Genomic DNA, 20,468 nt, shown 5'->3' on the forward strand with positions numbered 1-20,468 from the left:
TAGCTGAGGGACTAAACGTTTGGCCAAGTGTGCAGCCAGACCTCCCTTTGTTGCCTCCTTGCAAGGAGACACCCTGGAAAGAGCTACGGTGTCTGTTGGATATTCCCACTCTCATGTTTCTTGCTCCGCAGGTTAGTGTCTGAGTAAAAGCCGAGTCACTTGATTTTAACTCATAAACCCAAGCAACAATCTGAACCGCAATAATTTTCTGGAGGTTAAAATTGATGGACTGAAATTGACTCCCTCCGAGTGCAAAAGATGTACAAAGTACATTTGAAGTAAACGTCCATCCATCCATTTTCTGTACCGCTTCTCCTCACTAGGGTCGCGGGGGTGCTGGAGCCTATCCCAGCTATCTTCGGGCAGTAGGCGGGGGACACCCTGAATTGGTTGCCAGCCAATTGCAAGGCACGCAGAGACGAACAACCATCCGCGCTCACACTCATACCTAGGGGCAATTTAGAGTGTTCAATCAGCCTGCCATTGCATGTTTTTGGAATGTGGGAGGAAACCGGAGTGCCCGGAGGAAACCCACGCAGGCACAGGGAGAAGATGCAAACTCCACACAGGATGGCCGGAGCCGGGATTGAACCCACACCCGATGCTGTTTCTCACACTGAGGCCATCGTGCTAACCAGTCGGGCCACCGTGCCTTGAAGTAAACAGGAATGTTCATTGTATCACTTGTCCTCGTAATCACGCAAATTTCGAAGGTACATGAATAAGTTCTAATGTCGAGACATACAGTACGAAATGGGGTTAGTGATTTGACGTTTTTTGTGTTAAAATGCAATGTGTTGCAATCCTTATCATATTGCTTCATCATGCAAATGTTTAAACTTCACAGTTGCCCGATAGATGTAATGCACCATGGAGACTTGTGTTTTCCACACTGCTGCATGGCGAGAGCTTCACAAGGATGGTGGCAGGTCTGACGAAGTGTGGGTCCACCTTGCTGCTCATCAAAGACACAAAGGGATATGTTTTTGGTGGCTTTGCCTCCCTCAGCTGGGAAGTCAAACCGCAATTCCAGGGTGAGAAGAGGATCTGTCAGATCACCTATATATATATATATATATATATATATATATATATATAGTATATATATATATATATATATATATATATATATATATATATATATATATATAGTGCTGTCAGAAAAACACATTATTAATGGGATTAATCCAACCCCTTTTTAACGCCGTCAATTTTTTTAACGAGCGATTAAAACTCAATATCTTGGCCTAATAAACAATGTAGTCCTATGACGTAGCGCTGACGCTTGCGAGACCGGAAAAAAACATCAAGCACGCGAAATTTAGGACACGCTTGCATGGGCTTGCTGTGCGGGGGTTTTGAGAAATGCCATCCATCCAGCCATTATCCGCCGCTTATCCGGGGTCGGGTCGCGGAGGCAGCAGCTTCAGCAGGGAAGCCCAGACTTCCCGCTCCCCAGCCACATCTTCCAGCTCTGCCGGAGGGATACCCAGGCGTTCCCAGGCCAGCCGGGAGACGTAGTCTCTCCAGCCTGCCCTGGGTCGTCCTCTGGGCCTCCTGCCGGTGGGACATCCCCGGAACACCTCCCCTGGGAGGCGTCCAGGAGGCATCCTAAACAGATGCCCGAGCTACCTCATCTGGCTCCTCTCTACGTGGAGGAGCAGCGGCTCGACACTGAGTCCCTCCCGGATGGCCGAGCTTCTCACCCTATCTCTAAGGGAGAGCCCAGACACCCTGCGGAGGAAACTCATTTCGGCCGCTTGTTTCCGAGATCTTGTTCTTTCGCTCGCGACCCATAGCTCGTAACCATAGGTGAGGGTCGGAACGTAGATCGACCGGGAAATCGAGAACTTCGCCTTTTGGCTCAGCTCCCTCTTCACCACGACACACCGATACAGCGTCCGCATCACAGCGGAGGCTGCACTGATCAGCCTGTCGATCTCTCACTCCATCCTCCTCTCACTCGTAAACAAGACCCCAAGATACTTAAACTCCTCCACTTGCGGCTGGAACTCCTCCCCGACCTGGAGAAGGCACTCCACTCTTTTCCGACTGAGAACCATGGTCTCAGATTTGGAGGTGCTGATCTTCATCCCAACCGCTTCACACTCGGCTGCGAACCGCTCCAGTGAGAGTTGGAGATCACGGCCTGAGGAAGCCAACAGTACCACATCATCTGCGAAAAGCAGAGATGAAATACTGAGGTCACCAAACCGGATCCACCCATCGCCTCGACTGCGCCTAGAAATTCTGTCCATAAAAATTATGAACAGAATCGGTGACAAAGGGCAGCCTTGGCGGAGTCCAACCTTCACTGGAAACGAATCCGACTTACAATGTGGACCAAACTCTGACATTGGTGGTACAGGGATCCAACTGCCCGTATCAAGGGGCTCGGTACCCTGTAATCCCAGAGCACGCTCAACAGAACTCCCCGCGGGACACGGTCGAACGCCTTCTCCAAGTCCACAAAACACATGTAGACTGGTTGGGCGAACTCCCATGCACCCTCAAGGACCGTGTAGAGAGTGTAGAGCTAGTCTACCGTTGCACGGCCAGGACGAAAATCGCACTGCTCCTCTTGGATCTGAGATTCAACCTCCCGACGGACCCTCCTCTCCAGTACCCCTGAGTAGACCTTACCAGGGAGCCTGAGGAGTGTGATTCCTCTATAATTGGAACACACCCTCGTCCCCCTTCTTAAAAAGGGGGACCACCACCGCGGTCTGCCAATCCAGAGACACTGTCCCCGATGTCTACGCAATGTTATAAAGGCGTGTCAACCATGACAGCCCCACAACATCCAGAGCCCTAAGGAACTCCGGGCGGATCTCATCCACCCTCGGGGCCTTGCCACAGAGGAGCTTGTTAACCACCACGGTTACTTCAGCCCCTGAGATAGGTGAGTCCACCACGGAGTCTTCAGGCTCTGCTTCCTCAATGGAAGGCGTGTCGGTAGAATTGAGGAGGTCTCCCCACCGACTCACAACGTCCCGAGTCGAGGTCAGCAGCACCCCATCTCCACTATAAATAGTGTTATGGTGCACTGCTTCCCTCTCCTGAGACGACGGATGGTGGACCAAAATTTCTTCGAAGCCGTCTGGAAGTCGTTTTCCATGGCCTCAACGAACTCCTCCCATGCCCGAGTTTTTGCTTCGGCAACCACCGAAGCTGTATTCCGCTTGGCCAGTCGGTACCTGTCAGCTGCCTCCGGAGTCCCACAGGCCAGAAAGGCCCGATAGGACTCTTTCTTCAGCCTGACAGCATCCCTTACCGCCGGTGTCCACCAGCGGGTTCGGGGGTTGCCGCCACGACAGGCACCGACCACCTTGCGTCCAAAGCTTCGATCGGCTGCCTCAACAATGGAGGCACGAAACATGGTCCACTCAGACTCAATGTCCCCCGCCTCCCCCGGTACGTGGGCAAAGTTCTGCCGGAGGTGGGAGTTGAAACTCTTTCTGACAGGGGATTCTGCCAAGCGTTCCCAGCAGACCCTCACAATACGTTTGGGTCTGCCGGGTCGGACCGGCATCTTCCCCCACCATCGGAGCCAACTCACCACCAGGTGGTGATCAGTTGACAGCTCCGCCCCTCTCTTCACCCGAGTGTCCAAAGCATGCGGCCGCAAATCCGATGACACGACTACAAAGTCGATCATCGAACTGCAGCCTAGGGTGTCCTGGTGCCAAGTGCACATATGGACACCCTTATGTTTGAACATGGTGTTCGTTATCGACAATCCATGACGAGCACAGAAGTCTAGTAACAGAACACCGCTCGGGTTCAGATTGGGGGGGGCCATTGCTCCCAATCACGCCCTTGCAGGTCTCACTGTCATTACCCACGTGAGCATTGAAGTCCCCCAGCAGAACGAGGAAGTCTCCTGGGGGAACGCTCTCCAGCACACCCTCCATAGACTCAAAAAAGGGTGGGTACTCTGAACTGCTGTTTGGTGCATAAGCACAAACAACAGTCAGCACCCGTCCCCCCACCTTGAGGCGGAGGGAGGCTACCCTCTCGTCTACCGGGGTGAACCCCAGTGTACAGGCGCTAAGCCGGGGGGCAATAAGTATGCCCACACCTGCTCGGCGTCTCTAACCTTGGGCAACTCCAGAGTGGAAGAGTGTCCAACCCCTCCAAGAGGACTGGTACCAGAGCCGAAGCTGTGTGTGGAGGTGAGCCCGACTATATCTCGTCGGAATTTCTCTGCCTCGCACACCAGCTCAGGCTCCTTCCCCGCCAGAGAGGTGACATTCCATGTCACAAGAGCTAGTTTCTGTAGCCGGGAATCAGAGCACCAAGGTCCCTGCCTCTTGCCACTGCCCGACTCACATTGCAGCGAACCCCTTTGGCCCCTCCCATAGGTGGTGAGCCCATGTGGAGGGGGACCACGTTGCCTCTTCGGGCTGAGCCCGAGCCCCATGGGTGTAGGTTTTGTTTTGAGAAATGTTTAGAAGAAAAATGCCTGTTTCGATGTCTGCATTTAGAGCATATTTAAGAATCAAAGAAAGCTATTAGAACATTCTTTGAATTAAATATACTTCATATTGGGTGATTTTTCATCAATTACAAGATATTATTCAAGTAAATATCTGTTAACAGCTTCATAAAAAATAGTAAAAATGTATATAATATAATAGTTGAAAAATGTGATTAATTACAATTAATCATGGATTTTTTGTGATTAATTAATTTAAAAAATTAATCACTTGACAGCATATATATATATATATATATATATATATATATATATATATATATATATATATATATATATATATTGGCTCTGATAATGGATAGAGATGGATGAGTAGTCTGTTGGCTTTTGTGCCTTATCTTCAAAGTGTGTTTGTGTGTTTCCTTTGTGTGTTGGTGCTTGTGCAGGTGACTCCAGGTGTTTCCTGTTCTCTGTGTTCCCCAGACTGAGAGTTCATACAGCCACAGGTTACAATCAACACTTCATGTACCTCAACCAGAATCAGCAGACCATGCCCAACGGACTGGTGAGACAAAATTTGACAACTCATACTGGACTTTAACTTAATTTGGGCTAGAAGAGACTAAAGGAACATGTCCAAAAATTCACCTTAGTTTGTGAATACGTACAGCATCTGTTGTGATCCAAACATGCTAAAACCTACAGACAAGCACAGTGCTTGGATTTTAAGAACCAAGCACTTTGTATTTGGTAAGGGTAATGTTCAAACTTTAAATGAAAAGCACACTATACGTACCCTCAGTATGAGGCAGTAAAAGTATGTGATTTCCCCAAGCAAATTGTCAATAACGGTCGTGATAATGAACAATTGTTAAAAACATAATTAAATTATAGTACACTACATTGTTCTGCAGTATCATTTTTAGATAACATGACATACCATAAGATAACACGATGATTTGAAATTAGACTTAGACTGTATGTAGTTGATAATAAAAATAATAAATTGTTGAGCAACTGTTTAACCGTTCCAATTTCAAAATACTGCAATGCTTAAAATATTTAAAATAAAATGCATATGCAGCAGAGGTGGGCATTTTACTACATTTTGCAGATACATTAATTCGTCAGCGGCCTGGGCATCCGTCCCTCTTTTTTTTTTTATCAACCTGAACTAAATTGGAATCAGCAGTCCGTCCGGTGATTTTTTTTTTTCTTTGCAAATTTCGTTCTAATATTTTCTGAATATGATTATTATATTTTTATCGACCTCACTTAAATTTGGGCGAGAATCTGTGACGTTTTTTTACAGCAGGTGATGGAATTTTTCCAGTATATGGGGCAAACCTATGACATAAAGTGAATAAAATAATGCTAATAATTGGTTTTCTTCTGATATTTTCAGAATATGATTATTATATTTTTATTTATTTGAGAGTACATTCTGGTGAGAATCTTTTTTTTTGATGGAATGTACGAAGCAACCTTATGACATGAAAAGAATAAAAAATTTGTGACTTCTAATATTTTCTGGCTATAATTATTGCATTTTCATCTATTTATCTAATTTTAGTGGTAATCAGTTACAGGTTTGGGATGTGGCTCCTTCTATGAAAACACTGGTTCTATTGACAGCCAATGGTGTAACTCTCTTTTTTTTCTTTCTCCAGGGAAGACATTACTTTTTCACATAGGGCCAAAAAGGTTTGCATTGTTTTCCCCCCGTGGGAAATAAAACCCTCATCTAGAAACTGCATTTTATATATCCTTGTGTTGTTTCTGTGTGATATTAAAATTGTTTTGACGAAATGAAACTTTTGTGAGTGATAATTATGCAAAAACTCAGAAATCAGCAAGGGAGCAAATAATTTCTCACAGCACTGTATAAAGTATGGAGAAGGGTTGTAATAATTTTGGCCTTAGCTGTGCATGTATAATTTACAACAGTGGGTCAACTGATGAAAAGAAAGTTAAAATCTTCTTAATTTTTTATTGCCGTGCTTCTTGAATTGCTTGAATTTGAATTATGCATCATTCATTTTAAATGTCCAATTTCACAAGTTTTTTTTAACATTTTTGGCAAATGTTTTATGGTTTCTTTATTTACCAGGGCATGGGCGGCCAGCACAGTTACTTTGGTCTATGGTTGGATAGTGATTTTGGGCATGGTCACAGCCGTGCACGGCCAAAGTGTACAACCTTTGGAAGCCCTCAACTCTCGGGGGACGAGGACTTTATTTTGGACTCAATGGAAGTATGGGCAATAGGAAAGCCCTCTGAGCCGGAGGAGGTGAGAGCGCCTGATTCTCTCATTATCTGAAGACAAATAAGCAATGATCACACTGGGAGTGAGGCCCAATTGATATTTTTTGTTAAATCAATTCTTTTTATGTACTCTTTCACATTTCAAAAGCAAATGTTATATGACACACATGCGCACAAAGCACAATGTCGAGTAACTTGCATTAAAAAATTTTTTTAATTAATAAATAGACATCACATGGGAGTATGAGGCAACACTCCTCGATCACCTCATTTAATGGAGACGTCTACTAAAGATGATACCGTATTTTTACGGCCAAAAGATGCGCCGTATCAAAGGGCGCAGTACCAGTTGAGGGTGCGATTTCTGTATTTGATACATAGATAGAACGCACTGTATCATTGGGCGCAAACAGAACCGAGCAACCGCTTTTAACAACGTGCTGATGTTGTCCTCATCCAAAAATGCACCAAGTCCTAGTCTTCTGTATCCAAGATAAACAGCTGGACACGTTCTCCACCAAACACGAGAGTCATTATCAGTCTGCCTCGCCGTCTCGTTGCCGCGCAGCCCCTCAGATGGGATGCCGACACAATGCCGGTGTGAGCAAGTCACTAATCAACAAACGATGTGCGGTCACGGTGTTACATCAAAACTAAAACTATCACCCCAAATCAACTGAATAGCATAAGAGTGTAGGCCGAGCAAAATTCCGCCTCCCAGCCTACCATACAATACCTTAGTTTACATGCATGCACACTAAAACAGAATAGCATGGCTAGCGTGGCTAGCTGTTTTTTAAAAAGGCAACAGGAGCAAAACTGAGTTTGGTTGTATTTTATTGAACTATTTAACAATGTACTCACATTATTATTAATCAGTCATCATCCACAAATCCATCAAAATCGTCTTCTGTATCAGAAATAAACAGCTGGGTAAGTTCTCCCACAAACACGCCAGGTTCCCTCTCGTCATTGTCAGATTCCCCGTGTCGCTGCTGCGTGCGGCTCCTCATGATGCCGGCTTTTGCGAAAGCCCTAACAACAGAGCTAGCAGACACGTTTGCCCATATAGGGGCATTGGGGGCTGCTTTACACTGCGTCTTTGCGTTGTCATTCACGCCCATCTCCCCTCTCACGTCCGCCTGCTGTCGTTAGCCACGCCCGCCTTCTCTCTATATAAGCAGTGTGCAGTTAGTTAATGTTCGCAGTCAGCCCAGCGGTGCACTTGGTCCACATAATGGGCGCTCCGCCTCAAAAGGCGCTCTGGCTTTTTTGGACGAGTTTCAGGACTTTAAAGTGCGCCTTATGGCTGCGAAAATACGGTAAATGTACCGTTCGCCTGGCTGAATTAGTACTCACACCTCAAATATCCACTTTATGCTTGATGTTTCAAGTGGTATTGAAATAAAGTCAAATGTGAAGTTAACAACTGTTACTCAAAACAACGTCATGGACAATGTCAGTAGTCTCCGAGCACTCTCTCCGCAGCCTGTGCGGACTAAATAATGGGCTTTTGATGACGTTTTGGTCCACTGTGTGTGGAGGGTTAATACTGCTGATGTTTCCCATACATATCCGATTTATATCCACATACAAAAGACATCCAGGACGGATTTGAAAAAATCTGAATTGTACTGTTCACACTGCATGAAAAAATCAGATATGTGTCGCTTCTGGGTAAAATAAGTTGTCAGCTGCAGTGTCAACATAGCCGGAGTATCAAAGATTTTTTTTTTAATGCTGTAGTAAATACAGGAATTAAAATTTTCCAATGTTTTAGATGTCTCATTGCTCCAAAAGACACCTGGTTCAAATGACCAATATCGTTATCAGACTTCTGCAAAGCTTGCTGATGAACTGATCATTTAAATCAGGTATGTTAGAGGAGAGAGTCATCGTAAACAATATGGATAGGGGCTCTAGTGGACCCAAATTGGGCACCCCGATAGAAATAAATCAATTAATCATGACATATATGATTGCAACAACAAATCAATAATATCAATAAAAATCAATACAGTAATCCCTCGTTCATCACGGGGGATACGTTCCAAAAATAACCCGCGATAGGTGAAATCCGCGAAGTAGTCATCTTCATTTTTTTTTAAAATTATTTTATAATGCATTTGATATGATGCATTGTTGTGTTGGGGCGGCACGGTGGACGACTGGTTAGTACGATGGCCTCACAGTGGGAGACAGCATCGGGCGTGGGTTCAATCCCAGCTCCGGCCATCCTGTGTGGAGTTTGCATGTTCTCCCCGTGCCTGCGTAGGTTTCCTCCCACATTCCAAAAACATGCATGGCAGGCCGATTGAACACTCTAAATTGCCCCTAGGTATGAGTGTGAGTGCGGATGGTTGTTCGTCTCTGTGTGCCCTGCAATTGGCTGGCAACCAGTTCAGGGTGTCCCCCGCCTACTGCCCAAAGATAGCTGGGATAGGCTCCAGCACCCCCCGCGACCCTAGTGATGAGAAGCGATACAGATGATGGATGGATGGATGGATGGCATTGTTGTGGTTTGTTTGTGCGTGTAGATGGGAAGTTGTGGTCTTGCAGTGCCAACTTGTGGCATTGTTGCGTTCATTTTAAGCGTGTTATTTCTTCTATCTTTTTTTTGTTATTCAACTTCCGGGTTGCTTCACTTTGAGACGTGTGCACTTATGTTGACAGAGGAGCGGTAAAAAAAGCCATCTACATTAACACACACTAGGTATAGAGCATTCATTTGATTGTTTTGGGAAAGAATTGACATTGTTATTTTGTTATTTTACATTGTCCATAGCTCAGAATCTTGATGTGTATCCCAAGCTAAGGCAAGATAGCTGACTGTCGGAACTGTTAACTCGCGCCCTTGGAGAGCGGAATGAGGTGGTAGTGTATAAAATGTTAAATATATTTACAATGTAAATTATTAGTTGGATGGCAAATTGAAATGGTGCCATTTGATTCATTTATATTTCTTCATTCCTTTGTATTGAGTTGATAGGAGCTGTAAGAGCCAGTTCTTATATGAGCCCCATTTCTATCGATTATTTCAATAATTACTTAATCTGTCAATGTTTTTTTATTGCTTAATCATTGAATCTTAGAAAAAAAACGATAATAAGTTGCCATCCTTTTATTAAAAGACAGGACATCTGAAATTGACATTGTAGAAAAGTAAAACGTATGCAATAAGATATCCGACAAATAAGACGTATTTCCGGAAGTAACACGAAGTTTATTCATTAAGGGGCCTTTTATCCCGTTCGTCCTGAAGTCTATTCCGTAAGCTAGTGTCTTGTGCAATTTCGATTCTCCCGTCAAGTATTTTGTACGGCTGCATGATATTGGAAAAAACTGACATTGTGATTTTTGGGGAGGCTGCGATGGACATTGCAAAATTGAAACTTGAAAAATGTTCACCAGATGACTCAAATTGCTCTGTTTGAGAAGACTTTGCTTTGGTTATTATACAGCTCTGGGATGGCCACTTGACAGAAATAGGTGCGCCACGGCATTTTGACTAATTAGCAGGGGGGGTGAGCAAAACGGTCTGTGTAGTCTCTACAATGTAGAGCATCGTGTAGCGTGCTGCTTCTATGAAACAAACCAAAAGTTTCCGCCCTGATGTCTTATCTAAAGCCAACAGTCTCGAACTTGGATTCTCAATTGAACAGTGATTTTAAATTGGACCGGCAAATTTGCGCTGTTGTAAATTCCAGCGTTGTGCTTTGCCGAGAAATTGAGTGCTAGTTTATGTGTACAAATAGTTTTGCAACCCACTCTACACATTGTATGCACATAGTAGACACTTACGACCACACAAGAATAGCTCGTTTTATGAATACACTTCTCTGCAAACCTTTCAATTGCCACCAGTAAAACAAATCAATGTAATCTGGTCTTTTTATTTTCTGTTCCAGGATGAACAAGGTGAGGCAAAGAAGAGTGTCTTGGATATAGATCCAGAGGTCCAGGTCATGATGGAGATGACGGGCAAGAAATTACATAGCCAGGATCTCAGGGAGCCAGATGAAGACCAGAAGCACTAAAGGTCAACCTCCTGTCACTTTATCTGGACACATGAAAGATCTGATGCAAATCATGAATTTGTCATCATCTATAGTATTTTAATCTACCTTTAAAAAGCGATCTCATGTCTTGTCAGCCTGTTATTATAATGCATGATGTGTGGGAATGCCGTTAAAGTCTGACAGTGTCTCAGTAGCTTGTATGTAGAAGGTGGATCTAAATGCAGTTCTACAAATATACTTGTCCTATGTTCACAATGCAAGTTTTAAACCCTCAAGACTCTTTTTTTCTAAAATGTTAACGTAAGCGTTAATAAATGTGTTTAAAAAAAAATAAATAAAGGACATTATTTCTTGATGAAGATGCCAAGTTCCAATTATTGCCTTGTATTCTTGAACTGAAAACAGTTTTGATGGATGGTTGGATTGATAGATGGACAGTTGATGCAGATCATTAGCTGTTGTCCTTCCGCCCCGTTGGTGAGAGGAGACCTCTTGCTCTTCTAAGGTTGGTTTAGAGTTGGCAGTGGAGCCTGATGGTTGGCAGAGAGGAGTGCAAGACTGCAGTTGGGTCCCTGCATCCTCCTACTTGCTGGCCAATTTGGTCACTTGGGTGGGGCTGGTGTCTGGTGGTCCCTGGGTGGTCTCCCTTGTTGAGGAGTTAATAGACTTCTGCCAAGGAAACAAAAGTGATTCCTCAATTAGAGCTAGTCTATGGAGCCCAAAGCCATACACTGTAAAGAAAGCTTGAACAATCTTTTAAAGTGACATAAATATATATATATATATATATATATATATAAAAACATTTTTTAACGAATTAATTGCAAAATTTTACATAATTGATCACGATTAATCATGTTTTTCCATTACAATTTTTTACAACGCTATTTACTTGAGTAAAATCTTGGAATTAATGTGGACAAATATTAAAGTATATTTCTATTCAGACTGTTCTAATAGGTTTCTTTGATCTTTGAATAAGATTTTTTTCCTGTAAAATACAGGAAAAACAGTTGAATGATACACCAAAGACGTATACTAATATGGTATTTGAATTTGGCGTCGTATAGTGTACAAATTATTTTGGATTTCTCCAATGAGCCGTCGAGCAAAAATGTTAAACTATCCAAAAGTCCGTCTTTGTAACTCTCCTTTCAGTTTGACTGCACAGTGAGCGGAGGTCAGCTGCTTGACTGATTCATTTATAGCAGACAATATCGTTTTAGGTTGGTTTGTTACCTGACATGTTTCGGCGACAATAGCAGTTTTCTCGAGTGACTGTGCATCCAAGCGCGTGCGTGCGTGCGTGTGTGTATATGTGCATGCACTTTTGTTTAGTGCAGGGGTCCGGGCACATTTTTTTTTTTTTTCACACCGAGGCTTATCACCATGTTGTTACGCTTCTGGTGCATACATTATACCTGTACGTTATAAAAGCGTGACCGTGCTTGTTGCAGCCTGGGGTTGTGGTCCAAGCAGCGCAAAGAGCAGCCGTTGCACCGGTGTTCTGACGAAATGTCCTACCCGCTCGAATCGTCCTACCGTAGGCTGATTCGACAGCCTGTTCTGACGAAATGTCCTACCCCCTCGAATTGTCCTACCGGAAGCGAATTTGACAGCCAAAGTACTACACCGTCCGCTTTCAGATATTTTATGCAGTATATTTACGCTTATATACAGGTAGGACGTTCTGACAGTTTAATTTATGCAGTATATTTACGCTTATATACAGGTAGGACGTTCTGACAGTTTAATTTATGCAGTATATTTACGCTTATATACAGGTAGGACGTTCTGACATTTTAATTTATGGATATATTTACGCATATATACAGGTAGGACGTTCTGACAGTTTAATTTATGGAGTATATTTACGCATACATACAGGTAGGACGTTCTGACAGTTTAATTTATGCAGTATATTTACACATATATACAGGTAGGACGTTCTGACAGTTTAATTTATGGAGTATATTTACGCTTATACAGTGAACCCCCGGTTATCGCGGTTAATGGGGACAGAGACCACCCGCGAAAACTGAAAATCCGCGAAGTAGCGTCGCACCTTCAAAAAAAAAAAAAAAAAAAAACACTGTGTATATATATACTTCGCACCTATATATATATATATATATATATATATATATATATATATATAAATATATATATATATATATAAATATATATAGGTGCAAAGTAGCGGCACACCTTAAAAAATGCTTAAAAAAATAAAAAAATAAAATAAAAAAAAAAATAAAATATATATATATATATATATATACTGGTAGAGAGAGAGAGAGAGTGAAATTCATGTTATAACAAAAAAACAAATCATTATTCAAACTTATTTTTTTATTTCCCAGCCATTATTTTTTGTATTTATTCAATTACTTCTTTTTGTATTTATTTAATTACTTCGACTTTTACCTGCTGGTATGCCGTCCGGTGTGCCCTGTGAATGTTATGATCCTCCAGCAGAACTGGAGGATTGAACAGGACTCTCCAAACGCAGACCCGGGAAAAAAGGTGGTGATACAAAGATATTTATTATCACAATATAGTCAGTGTAATCAGCGCGTCTCGCAGCAGCTGACGACATGGCGCGAGACGATCGCTGGAGGAACGCCCACACAGCTGAAAAAACAAAAACACACGCGGCATGACAGGCACGGATCATGACAGTGAAATGAAAGGTGGCATTCTTCATTTATTTATTTATTCATTCATAACTGACAGCCTCGCGCTCCGCCGGTGCCCGGGCGGAAGTTGTTTCTCTTCGGCTTGACAGCTACACACGCCGGCCGGTCTCCTTCGGAGCTCACGCACGGTCCCGAACGAAGCGAAATGTCGCCCCCGATCGTGTCCGTCGCCACCAATCGTGTCCGGGGGAACCTGTTCTTCTTCGTCCACTCTCCTCTTCGGCGCACGCCCGCCGTCTAACCGCTTCAGCGCCCCCTTGTGCCGCTCGCCGAAACTACAATGCTCCCGAATATTTTTTAGACCCGCGAAGCACTGAACCCGCGAAAGGTGAACCGCGAAGTAGCGGGGGTTCACTGTATACAGGTAGGACGTTCTGAAAGTTTAATTTATGGAGTATATTTACGCTTGTATACAGGTAGGACGTTCTGACAGTTTAATTTATGCATTATATTTACGCTTATATACAGGTAGGACGTTCTGACAGTTTAATTTATGGAGTATATTTACGCTTATATACAGGTAGGACGTTCTGACAGTTTAATTCATGCAGTATATTTACGCTTATATACAGGTAGGACGTTCTGACAGTTTAATTTATGGATATATTTACACATATATACAGGTAGGACGTTCTGACAGTTTAATTTATGGAGTATATTTACGCATATATACAGGTAGGACGTTCTGACAGTTTAATTTATGGAGTATATTTACGCATATATACAGGTAGGACCGTTCTGACAGTTTAATGGGATTAATTAAACAATTGGGAGAAGACAGTAGATGGAAGAACAAACTCCACAGTGTTTTGTCCACAACTATTTACATTTATTACAACAATAGTCACTGTGTGACTGGTCATCTTGGGGGACAAATTGGGCACATTGAAAATGGGCCCACCTGGTACATTTATGACACTGCACCTAAAAAGTAAAAAACAAGCACACATAAAAACAATGCATATGAAAATTTGAAATCAATCATATATATACCATTTCAATCATGCTGGACTCTCCATCACTCTCCATCATAGAGCGCACCACACAGTAGTCTTCCGCGTTGCCTACAAAAACAGCAAGGGCATTTTGTTAATCGGTGTAAATACATGATTTGTGTAATTCATGTTGTGGTTACAAAACTAGCTAAAAAATATAAAAGCTGTCCCAAACTTACCCTGATGTTCTAGCAGGGTACAAGCTATCTGTCTTCGAGCCTGCTCAACAGCTTCGGCTGCGGTCAGCACCCCCTTTATCTCACCAAACAATATGAAGTTTTCGGCAAACTGCAATACATGATTTTGTGGACATTTTTATTTAATTTTATAGATGCAATAAAATTGTATCCATTTAAGAAAAATTGTTATATATATATATATATATATATATATATATATATATATATATATATATAAATCGTGCTTCCCTCCCATACATCAGGTGAAATGGTGAATATTTGGTGGTGGTGTGTACTTTAGATCGCAACGAGAACAGGGTGGCATCCAAGTATAAGTCCCAGTCATTCTGCTGCGCATTAACCAATTTCCTCAGGGCTCTAAAAGCAGATATAGTGAAACAAAACATGTGAAATTGTGAAAGGCACAGATATTTGCGATATGAAATGAAAAGCATACCTTTTTATGTTGTCATTGGTCTTTTCATCAAGACCATTGGTCTGCGGATGATATGCTGCTGTGACTACCCTTTCTACCTTCAGGAGTTCACAGAGCCTGGTGTTGAGCTTCAAGACAATTGAAACTAATTTGTAAATAAATCACTCATACGCACATGAAACACAAACCTGGTTGACAAACTGTATATACAACAATCACTCACAAAGGATAAGCATTTAATGTTGGTGTGTTCCTTTATGATCACTGAAGCAGATCCTAAAATAATTTGCCAAACATGAGCATTTTTTTTTCATTAATAGGCTTACTTCATTGACGAACTCTCTGCCTTGGTCTGACAGGTTTCTTGCAGGGCGCCCATGTCTGTATATTATTTTGCAAATATTCAGACCAACTTCAGCAGCAGATTTCGTTCCCAATGGGTATGCCTCGACCCATTTAGAAAAATAGTCCGTTGCAGTCAGGATGTACTGGAACCCACTGGCAGTCTTTGGAAGTGGTCCAGTAAGATCGATGCCAACGAGCTCCCAGACACCTGACACCTGATAAAATAAATAAATATACATATATACAGCTATACATACATACACAAATAATTTATGGTTATGGCTATGGTTAAAGACGATTACAACTCACCTTAATACACTGCAGCGGGAGCGCAACAGTGAGAGGTTTGCCAACTTTTTGGCACTTGTCACATTCCTGGATCTTAGGAAAGATTGATAGCAAAGACATATACAAACACGAAAATCTATACACATAGACAAAATCTATATTGCAGTAAATCTGTGTTTATGCTTGTTCAAATGTTGCTCAAACAAATCAGAAAGGTATAGTACCACATACCCATTTCTCAATGTCGACAGTCATGCCGTGCCAATAAAATCGGCAACATAAGGCACTGCGTGTTTTAAGGGTGCCAGTGTGCCCTCCAATAGGAGAAGAGTGAAACTCTTCGAAGAGCCTCCTGGACTCCTCTTGAGTTTTAATTGCTCTCCTGGAGCAAAAGAAGAGTTCACCGTCTATATCAAGAAAAAATAAGAATCTTAATAACTTTAAATTGCTAATGATCTGAGCTTCACGTGGGATTGGTTACAATGAAAATACTGACCTTTTAGAGTGAATTTTGAGGCATACCTTCTTAGGTTTTGCTTCTTGCTTTTATCATACCCAGGTGGGTATGTTCCAGCAAGAAGAAGATTGTAAACTTTGTCCCACTTCTCCTCCATAACTACAATGACAGTTGCAAACTATTTTCCTTCTGATACAGTTGACATGAATTCACAAGCAAAGTAGGAAACATTAAGGAGCACATACATAACTGCATACTCGGTCAGGCCATATCTGTATAAGGTTTGGAAGTACTAACTTTAAGTGGCTATATTCGGTCATTTTTACTGGATCATTGTTTTTGTTTTCTTTCTAATTAAGTAAAACCACCAACAATGAAACTCAGAATTACTACAAAGAGAACATTTACTGGCGATATCAAACAAGTATGGTATACATAAACTGCGTGAGAAATGTAGGCAACTGAAACACACGCCCAAAGTATTTTGAGACAATGAATACGTCAAATAAGACTCAAATGAAAATGAAAACATTAAGTACTCACCGCTTTTCACCGCACAATGCAGAGGTAGAAAAAATGCTGCAAACTTCCAGCGAAATCACTATCGGTAGGACAAAACGCAACTCACTTCCCGCGAAATAACAATCCGTGTTATGCGCATGCGCGCGCATGCGCACTAGGCATTGGTGGGACGTCTCGATGGTAAAGGAATATAAGAGTTGGAGCTTAACGTAGTTCATTAGATGTTGCTGCATCCTGTGTATGAAAGAGTGAGACTGTAAAGTGCTGAGCGTGTGACTGGTGGAGCGGAACAGGGTATGTGGTGCAGGAATGTGCAAGAATGGAATGTTTTAGAAGCAGACGGTGCTGAGCGAGACGAGATGACTCGAGGGGCAGTGGATGAAGGAGCAGCCATCAAAAGATCACACGCAGGAGGAGCCATGGGATTCGGCGGGGGAGAAAGCCCAATGAGAGCAAGCTAAAGTTAACTGCAGGATACACATAGCCAATAGAATCATGCCAGGATGCCTTTGTCTCTGTGCCATTTGCATATTGTATAGTATGAATCATTACTGGGCAACTCCGATGCAGAGTACGTCTGCTGGTGGCAACAGAGGCGTACCGAGTTGTATTGAGAGGGACCCGAGACCCAGGTGCATGTAGAAGTTTTGTGTATTAGGAATAAATCCACTCGTGCGTGAAAATGCCGGCTTCCTGATACCTTTCTATTGCAGAACGAGCGCGCATATTGTTGGATGAGTGAGAGTTGGGTAAAGTCACAAATTGGAGTCAGATTAATAATTTGAGTTTACATTGGTTTAAAATTAAATTCTAACATTGATTTAAAGCTAAATTCCAACAATGTGTAGGACACAGACTACTATTCTGCACCTGGTAGTGAGTGTTGATTTTGCCATATGTGATGTGCTTTTCAGATTATCTTGAGTACACCATGTCACCACCAAGTATAAAAGCAATAAGCACACATGCAAAGTTTTTACCTGAGAAGTGTGAGTTCTCTCACATTGCGTGTTCCTGTGTAGGATTATATTATATTAGTGGCATTATTTTACGCATTTACGTGGCAAGATGTTGATCATTAACATTAGCAGGTTCATATTTACTGCGGGTGTTAAGGATTTATCACATGAAACTAGAAGTGCCATGCACAGAAATGATCAGTGATTGTGTTTACTGGTTTTATGTTATTCTCTTGTCATTCATATATTCCTCATTTTAAACGTGTTGAGTTCTGCCTCATACACAGTAAAGCCAAAGACAACAAACTTGACACAAGAGTTGCACATCGCAGTCACGATGGCCCAGTAGCGGAGCACCCATACATTAAGATACAACAATTGGAAATTTAACTTAGGACACCCAGAAACATTCACGCAAAAGACAAGGGAGGTTTCATGATGCTGGACGACACCTGGTCGTGGGATCCGTCGTGGGACCAAACAGGGACCTTGGACGGGGAAGGAGAGGAAGAATGATTTCACCCAACATGCGTTATGGGCCAGCGTGGGTTCGGTTCCGACTCAGTGACGGTGTCTATGCCCTGTGTCTGGCTGGCGACCTGTTCAGGGTGTGGTGTGCCTTTCGCCCGTAGTTAGCTGGGATAGGCTCCAGCACATTCCCCCGACCCTGTACAGGATAAGCAGTGTGGATAATGACATGACTTGACATCTTATAGAAAAAAACTGTCGAGAGTGAGGGATCCTATATATTGAGAGGGCTACATTTTAGAAACACTCTTTCTTGACTGCGTTCATCTACTCCAGGGAATTGAAAAGAATATCAAAACAAATTTTGATCAGTTGTTGAGTCTCTCTTTGAACTATTTCCTTCTTGAACATAAAACAAACACATTGAGTAAATTGAGTTAATTAGGGGTTTATTCCCTGGTAATTCGCATTTGCTTGTTGAGAAATTCCAACACATTTTTTCCATAAGATTCACTTTTACTAAGTTTTCCAAAATATGGATCCATTATCCAAGACGCTTATCTTCCTGAGAGCTGCGGACGTGCTGCAGCCTATCCCAGCTGTCTTCGGGTAGGAGGCAGGGTACACCTTGAACTTGTTGCCGGACAAATGCAGGGATGACGTAGACATGTCACTTTGAATTTTTGGTGATCTGATAAAAGAGCAGATCAAAACTGGTCATCAAATTGGCCAGTCAAATGCATATAGATATCTATATATAAATCTATAATATATTTATAGATTTTTTTTCTATTTTTGTCGTCATGTTGGAGGACCTAATTGTACAGTATTTTGCTTTTACCTTTACTATGTTGAAGCAATACTCTTTTCTGAGTTCAATTTGTTCAAATGTCATTTTTATTTACATTTAAAATGGTTGATTGAAATGAAATACTGTAGAACTGCATCTGCAAGTAATTTACAGTAGGGGAGTTAAAATACTGCGCACTTTTGTCCGAAGCCTGTTGTGTTATTTTGCATAGATATCGCCCTTGCTTCCGGACTTTTTTTTTTTTATATACCGGCTTATGCATCTCACTTCCTTGTACAGTCAGATAGAGGAACTAACAGCTTTGTAAATGTCATTGTCAACACACTATCGCCCGGAGGTTCATTTGACATTGTGGGAGGCATGATTAAATAATTAAAAAAAAAATTGTTACTGTGTGGCGTCAAAGGATCTGTTCGACGTGCAAGGTAAGGAATTAGAAAGAAATTCTAAACGATTATTTTTGCGAGCGTCGTAGTAAATATGCAAAACGAGAGGAAGTATTTTGTTCACTGTGGTAAAGCTGACAGCGAGGACTTTAGTGCTGGATCATTCGAATAACCAGCCGCGGTAGTTGTTCTCAATTGATAACCCGGCAGTGCGAAATGCAAGGTCTGCAGGTGGAGGAAAGTACAAGAATTACGACTTAATTTCATTTCGAAACGTTTGTCTTTGCGCAATCTTGCCAGTCACGTCATTGGGTCAACTAATGTATATTTAAGTTAGCTATTTGCATTTCCTGCTTTAGCGACGTAAGCTGTGAAAGGCGACTTTGTAAAAAAAAAAAGAAAGCCACGCCTTCGTGAATACCATTCTATCAGACTAAATAGAATGATTAACAAGTGCAGCACGACGTTGTAACAATATAGTGAGAAAAGGTTGGCTTGACGTTCAACATTCGCACTGCCCGTCCACAAATTACATACTACTCTGTGATTTATGTGGGACAAATCACCATATATTTTATATATATATATATATATATATATATATATATATATATATATATATATATATACATACACACACACACACAGCAGTTATCATCAAATAAATGTCCGTCTTTTCTGCCAAGGCTGACGAGATGGCGCACTGGGGCCAGCAGGGAGATATGACAGAGTACAAGAAGAACATGATCAAACGGGAGATGGAGATGGGCATGGTTATGACGGTCTTCAGGCAAAAGGCAGAGAGGCTCACTGTTCAAGTCATTATGGAAACACAACAGGTGGCCTGGACACGCACTGCTGAGAAGACTGATGGTGTCTGTGAGTACATTATCATTGTATTAAGTTGTAGTATTTGTTCTTAACAGTGACAATTTTTTTTAAATCAAAATGCTACTATGTTGTCATGTTAATTATTATAAGGAGTGGGTTGGTGGACGGCTCAATAGCACGTCTGCCTCACAGTTCAGAAGTACAAGGTTCGATTCCGGCTCCATCCTTCCTGTATGGAGTTGGCTTGTTTTTCCCGTGCCTGCGTGGGTACTCTGGTTTCCTCCCACATTCCAAAGGTAGGTTGATTGGATGCTCTAAATTGTCCCTAGGTGTGATTGTGAGCGCAAAAGGTTGTTTGTCTTTGTGTGCC

General features: G+C 42.2%; 2 protein-coding genes and 1 long non-coding RNA gene across 6 annotated transcripts in view; 2 read left to right on the forward strand and 1 right to left on the reverse strand.

The window, feature by feature from the left end:
- meak7 (MTOR associated protein, eak-7 homolog) overlaps nt 1-11,077 on the forward strand; it is a 23,915-nt gene extending 12,838 nt beyond the window's left edge. The window contains exons 5-9 of one of the 2 annotated variants that reach the window (XM_088298487.1): nt 1-131; nt 848-1,034; nt 4,885-5,003; nt 6,549-6,728; nt 10,612-11,077. The exon at nt 1-131 is cut by the window's left edge and continues 81 nt beyond it. In XM_088298487.1, the coding sequence (XP_088154613.1) occupies nt 1-131; nt 848-1,034; nt 4,885-5,003; nt 6,549-6,728; nt 10,612-10,740 (746 nt within the window). In that variant the 3' untranslated portion in view covers nt 10,741-11,077. The remainder of the gene's footprint in view (nt 132-847; nt 1,035-4,884; nt 5,004-6,548; nt 6,729-10,611) is intronic. The other variant, XM_088298488.1, reaches the window with a different exon arrangement.
- A 4,624-nt stretch (nt 11,078-15,701) lies between these two features.
- LOC148335947 (uncharacterized) lies at nt 15,702-16,701 on the reverse strand. Its single transcript, XR_015844139.1, has 4 exons — nt 16,665-16,701; nt 16,161-16,280; nt 15,896-16,071; nt 15,702-15,757 (listed from the first exon to the last, which is right to left on the reverse strand). It is a non-coding gene; the product is annotated as an uncharacterized LOC148335947 (long non-coding RNA).
- Nucleotides 16,702-19,109: 2,408 nt separating this feature from the next.
- The window catches only part of plcg2 (phospholipase C, gamma 2), a 68,375-nt gene continuing 67,016 nt past the window's right edge, over nt 19,110-20,468 (forward strand). Inside the window, exons 1-2 of one of the 3 annotated variants that reach the window (XM_088298230.1) lie at nt 19,110-19,306; nt 19,954-20,146. In XM_088298230.1, the coding sequence (XP_088154356.1) occupies nt 19,963-20,146 (184 nt within the window). In that variant the 5' untranslated portion in view covers nt 19,110-19,306; nt 19,954-19,962. Of the gene's footprint in view, nt 19,307-19,953; nt 20,147-20,248; nt 20,395-20,468 lie in introns of those variants that run through there. The other 2 variants (XM_088298228.1, XM_088298229.1) reach the window with 2 other exon arrangements.

Source organism: Idiotropiscis lumnitzeri, chromosome 6 (assembly GCF_059441095.1).
Source record: "Idiotropiscis lumnitzeri isolate Australia: NSW breed Sydney's pygmy pipehorse chromosome 6, RoL_Ilum_1.0, whole genome shotgun sequence".
NCBI lineage: Eukaryota > Metazoa > Chordata > Actinopteri > Syngnathiformes > Syngnathidae > Idiotropiscis > Idiotropiscis lumnitzeri.